Source organism: Theobroma cacao, chromosome 2 (genome assembly GCF_000208745.1).
Source record: "Theobroma cacao cultivar B97-61/B2 chromosome 2, Criollo_cocoa_genome_V2, whole genome shotgun sequence".
Lineage (NCBI taxonomy): Eukaryota > Viridiplantae > Streptophyta > Magnoliopsida > Malvales > Malvaceae > Theobroma > Theobroma cacao.
This window is the reverse complement of record NC_030851.1, coordinates 35,803,054-35,809,150: the sequence shown is the minus strand read 5'-3', so window position 1 is coordinate 35,809,150 and position 6,097 is coordinate 35,803,054. Positions and strand designations below refer to the sequence as shown.

Genomic DNA, 6,097 nt, shown 5'->3' with positions numbered 1-6,097 from the left:
CCAATTTTTCCAAAATAATTTCTTCATTGCTTATCGTGGTAGGCTATAATTTCTGTCCCACTTTCCAAATTTCCTTTAGTTTTTATGTGATAATTAAATTTTTGTTGATAATGTCCCCCTCGAAAAGTGAAGCATTTGCAATTGAATTCTTTGCACTTCATTTTCTTCTTGTAGTTATCTTCTTCAACTTTTTTTTCACCTACTTCAAGGCAAATATGTTTACTCCTTACAAGATTATGTCTAACCTCATTTAAATCAGGCCAACTTCTCCTCTTATTTCCCAAAAAGTCTCTAAATTAGGTGTGAAAATGAAAAGCCCATTATTTAATAACCCCTTCAACGGACAACTCATTTCTCAACAAGTAATATGTCTTATTCTTCTTCTTTGAACCCATTCTCCACGGGCCCATATTGAAGCCCAAACATTTACTCAAGATTAATGTCCTTGTGCCATGGATCACACATTAGTAGAATATGAGGTGGGTCTTGATTTTATAAATAAAGGCCTTCCTCCACCTATTAGGCATGCCTTTAGGATTGAAAACGTGAGTTCGTGACAAGTGGTATCAGAATAAACCCAAATCTTCACTGATATGAGACCCCATGAAAGATATCAAAGTCGAAGTAAATCTAGATTAGTGTAAGAGTCACTTTCCACTATGAGTTCTCCTCTTTGAGTAAAGAACCAGTGCAACGAGGGCGTTGCACAATTGGGTTTACTTGAATGTCATGAATCCCATATTAGTATGAGAAAAGGTAAGTCTTGAGTTAATAAATGAAGACCTTCTTCCACTTATTAAACGTATCTTTTGAGTTAGAAACGTGGACCCACAACACTTGCACAGGGTGTACTTATCATTTTCAAGTCCAAACTACAAGAGCCCATTGGTAGGCCCAACTTGAGTTTTCAACATCAAATTCATTTTTAACCCCAAAACTTATCTTTTCTCTCTTTTGTTTCCTCTTTTTTACCTTTGATTTTCCTGTTGATATTCTTCTTCGATTCCATTGTCAAATTTATTTTGAAGCCTAGTTTCTCTCCTTAACTCCACCCTTTTTGGAAAAGCCTTGCTCATAAAATTCGAGTTCATGTTGCTAACGCCCCTTTTCAAGCCTTATTTGTTTCTTTGATTCAATATGCATCTCTAACTCTAAACTTTTCCCTTCTTTCCTTTAATATCACCTTTTGTCTTTAAATTTCTTATAAAACCTCATTATTGCATTCCACATGCTTTGTAGATCCAAAGAAATGTTGATTCTCACAGTTATCATCTATTCTCCAAACCATCCATTTGTTAATCCTACTTTTTTTTACAAAATCATCACCAATCTTTTCAACTTTACACTTGGAAATTACCTTTAAATTTTTTGATGCTTATGGCAACAAAGAAACAATGACGTAACATGAACATGGATATTGCCTCCAATTCAACCTTTAACACTCTAACTTGGAATGTCTTTGCATCAACAATTAAGTTCACCAATTCTTCATTTTTGTTAATAGGATTTGTAAAAATCTGAAATAATCCCCTCCTAAATGATTTAGGATTTAAAATTTTTTTATCATTACATATAAACTCCCTTAACAAACTTGTCATATCCTAAAAAATCAAAATATTCCACACATGAATTCGAACCCCATAAGCAATCCATGATATTATATTTTTTGGCTTAAAATGTATTAACCATTACTCAATTTTCATCCAACCATCCTTGTAACCTTAGCCATTTTTCTTTTTTCATTTCTTCCCATACATCTTTGTTATCAAAAGTGATCAGGTAAAGCTTGCTAGATATTCTTCTCATCGTTATCCCATCCATACCTTCAACTCTCGTATGTTATTCAATGTCTTCTTCCTCCAAAACGTTCTTGCTACGTCCAATGATACTCTTTTCCAACCAATACAACTTTTCTTTTTCTGCAACCCCCACACAGATCTTTCTATTTGGAGTCTTTTCTTTCTCTTTCTTCAAATCCTCGACCTCTTTATTTTCATCCCACATTAGTGCTTGTAAGTATAATTTCATCTTGCCTTTTTGTGTTTTGTCCTTCTCCAAGTTTACTTCTACTTTATTTCCCTGATCCTCTTCTCTAGAATTTCAAACGTAAAACAATTTTTTAGCTATTTTTTCTTCCAAAACGCTAATCTTGGCTCAAATCGAGCCATATTAGCTTGATTTTGTGATCCAAAAATCACACCCCAAACATATTTTAGATTGCTTTCCTTGCTTCTTCTAAAAAAGAAAATCTTACAAAATCGAAATACCTCCTTCTTTTAGATCCCCTTTATGGAATGAAAATGTCAAGAACCTTCTCGAACTTCTCACATATTGTCTTCAACCATTTCCAATTAACTCCCTGGGAAACATTGTTAACAAAAATTGTGAAAAGATCTCATCCACGACTTGCTTGACTATTTATCTCTATTTCATCAATTGACTTCCAATTACCTACACTTATCCTTCTATAGTTTTTTTTCTCCACCAATCATAAGGGTTTTATTAATAATCACTTAAACCAGTGCATGGAAAAACCCGTAAAGGCCCCATGAGTATAAGAAATCACCTCAAGAGACCACTTGAAGTGCTAAATGCTCATACATAATGAGACTGTGGCTCAAAAACACCGACTCATGAATTAAACATAAGCAAACATACAATCACAACCAATAAAGACTGCACAACACAATAGTTACATTGAATCACCACCAAGCTGAAAAAATGGATTTCTTATCCACTTAGAATTGAGTTTAAATAATCAGCAAAGAAGTTGGCTTTTCTTAAAGTTTGCACAAATGTGACCATATCAATCGACTACTTTAAAGCATCTATCTCATTAAAAATGGATCATTTTTCTCATGGCCTCTGGCCGATATTGTTCATCCAAGATAAAGCCACCATAGAGTCAGATTCAACAATTAATTTTCTTGTGGATCATTTGGCTAAGCTTGCGGTTGATAGAACTTCGGATCGCATTCAAGTTTTTGGTTGATTTGTGTTCTTTGACGTCTTTTCCTTCTCTGTTCTTTCTATTGATGTTTTGTATTTTTTTCCTCTTCGCTTGTTTTTGCTTTGTGTCGTTTGCTGCTCTATGATCTTTTTTCCTGGTTGGTTGTTGCCATTGTTGATTTTGGGGATCCCCTTTTCTGTTGGAATTCTACCCTCTTTTTAATGAAATCCTACTATTCAAAAAAAAATTAAATTAGCCCCCATAAAAGAAAAAGACCGAAAGAATCTGAACGCATGCAAGATTGACAAAATTCCTTGTTATCCTTTTGTCGATTACTAACTCTCCTAGTTCTAAAAAAACCGTGTCCCTACTTTTCAAACAGAGGAAAAGAAAGAGAAAGAAAATTGTATCCTGCAACATACACGTGATACGGGTCAATGTTGAGAGTTGCTAGCATCTGTGCTGTGCTAGTACATTGGATTAATAACTTTAAACAATATTGGAATTTCAAAATTTTAATTTATAAATTTTGATTTTGAATTTTGAAAAGAGATGTAAGATACAAGATATAAGCGAGTAAACTTATTGAAACGATCGTATTAGAAAAAAAAAATAACAAGATAAGCCTCTTAAGTAGGCAAAGAGTATTGTTAGCACACGATGTTCCATTGATGATGTCTCGGCTGACATTTAAGTTGGCAAATGGTTGCGAGTATTGAATCTCAAATACCCTCTGAAATTATGAAAACTAGAAAGAAATTATGAAATTATATATATATATATATATCACACAATCGAAGCGCAAAAGAAGATACACTCAACTCGATACATAAAACAACTAATTAACATACAAAAAGATAAAAAGCTTTCTGCCTGCTTATCTTTTTTTATTTCTTCTCTGGTACATAACACAGAAAGCTTCCCACCTCAGGCATACAGCATATTCCAACATGCAAATATTCCAATTAAAAGGAAAAAGAAAGCTTATTCTTAGATCAGTACTTATCATAATAGTAGCACACAACATGGGATTCGATAATAGCTAATTTCCTTGGATGAGGTGAGTGTCCATGTCTTTGGAGACTTGGACTGCGAATTCCAGCAGAGTCTCTGGATGTGCAATGCCCTCGTGCAGCTTTTCGTATTCGAAAGTCCAGTGCACTATACTGCCCTCACCCTCGCTCTTGGTTGTAGCTTGAATTTTGACCACAAAGCTCTTGTACTCCTTCATGAGATCTCCTTCAATCACTCTGAAAGTGATTGAGTTGTTCTCTGAGTCAATTGCTTCAACTAACTCCTTCGCTTTCTTAGCCTCTCCATCTATATATAATACAAATAAACAAATTCCTTTTGTTTATTTTAAAGAGAAATTTTTTTAACAAAAATTAATCCATTTATGTGCTTACACGAATATTTGATTCTTTGTATGGATAATAATGATATTAATCTATATATGAGTATTTTCGCTCATTGGTATATGATCTCCTGTTTAGAGAACAAGGATCGAATCCTCTCCCCTAATTATAAAAGAAAAAAAAATCTTTATATATAAGCATTGATTGAGTTGTACGGAATTTGAATGAAAGTTCCACATGTGTGCATGTTGCTGATAATATTGAAAAATAAAATTCATATAAAATAAGTTTAAAATATTCTCCACACATAAATATTTTCTTAAAATTTAACATCATATTAGAGTAACATAGCCTAACTAGGGGATTCCGAACACAAACTCGCCGATGAATTTATGAACCTAGTGACGTAGGGTAAGGCTTGTGATCAAAGGATGGTGTAATTTCCAAAGATACATAGTTTGATGATGGCCTTGGTATGTAGTTTAAGTAAAACAAAATTCTTCATACAAGAAGAAATTATTGTAGGGTTATTCAAAAAATTAAATGAAACGTTTTATTGTGATCGTTTAAGATTGGTTTTTTTTTTTTTTTTTTTTGTTTATAGCAAGAGACGTATTATTGATAGATTGAAACAAAAGAAACAGAGGTTCAGAAGGAAACTAGCTGAGAAGGCCATCACCAGCAGAACCAGAAAACAAATTACAAAAACAGCAACACTCATCCACAAGGAGAGAACAACAAAAGAGAAGATCAACCCAAGAAGAAAAAGAAGAAGAAGAAGAAAAAGAAAGAATGAATTGAGATTCTGCTAACAAAAAGAAAAAGAAGATGCAGAAAATGATATAGAAGAAAAAAAAAATTAAATCCAGGAAAAAGCATAAAAGATTTCTTGGTTTGTAATGTTACCATGCACATAACTCCAGTAGACAATGGAACCCACAGTCCCCCAATCACCGTCATGCAAATCACACCCTTGTATCTTGTCAGAGCAGGCGTTGGACACATGGTGTGGTCTGTTGCAGAACATATCATGGAACTTCTCGGCGGAAGCCTTGATCTCTACATCAGCCTCAAGCTTACCAGTCAGAACGGACGGCATAGTTTCGCCAAGATTTCTTGATTGTCAAGAATTTGCTATTAAGATGTAGTATTTTAGGGTTATAGCTCAATGGATTGCAAGATTGTTTCCTTTTATAGACCGGTGTCCATGTCTAAGCAGCGATCCTCTCCACTCCAGTACTTCATGCTTTTTAGATTCACATTGTGTATCCAATAATCGCTTGCCACCTAAGTGCGAAAGGTTAATTTCCCCTAGCATTTTATTGTTAGATGATAAAGGATTAAATTTTAGAATCCATAATTGATTCAATAATGGATCAATTATGCATGTACTTTTTATTTAAAATTTTGACTTTAAATTTTTTTAATTGATAATAATGTATTATAGTACACAGTGGAAAAGTACAAGACGTTGGAGACATTAACACCCCAATAACAACACAGACAGACTAATGACCACTGCTCGCCTAACAATTTATTCATTAAAATAGTATATTTTTGCTGATAAAGATAATGACGACATCCAATATAGGATGCGATTTGAATTTAAAATTTTTATTTAATTTTAAGTTTTTAAGTATCTAAATTAAACTTATTTAACTCATAATGATATATATATATATATATATATACCTATTTTCTTTCGAACTAATGAAATGTCTATTACATAGATCAGTAAAAAATTTAATGCATTATTTACATTATAAAAAATGAAAATTTCACATACCAATTT

General features: G+C 33.2%; 1 protein-coding gene across 1 annotated transcript; it reads right to left on the bottom strand.

Moving 5' to 3' along the window:
- Window positions 3,742-5,486, bottom strand: LOC18609814 (MLP-like protein 31). The gene is made up of 2 exons (XM_007045123.2): window positions 5,212-5,486; window positions 3,742-4,270 (listed from the first exon to the last, which is right to left on the bottom strand). The coding sequence occupies exons 1-2, from the start codon at window positions 5,402-5,404 to the stop codon at window positions 3,993-3,995; spliced, it is 471 nt and encodes a 156-aa protein (XP_007045185.2). The 5' UTR covers window positions 5,405-5,486; the 3' UTR covers window positions 3,742-3,992.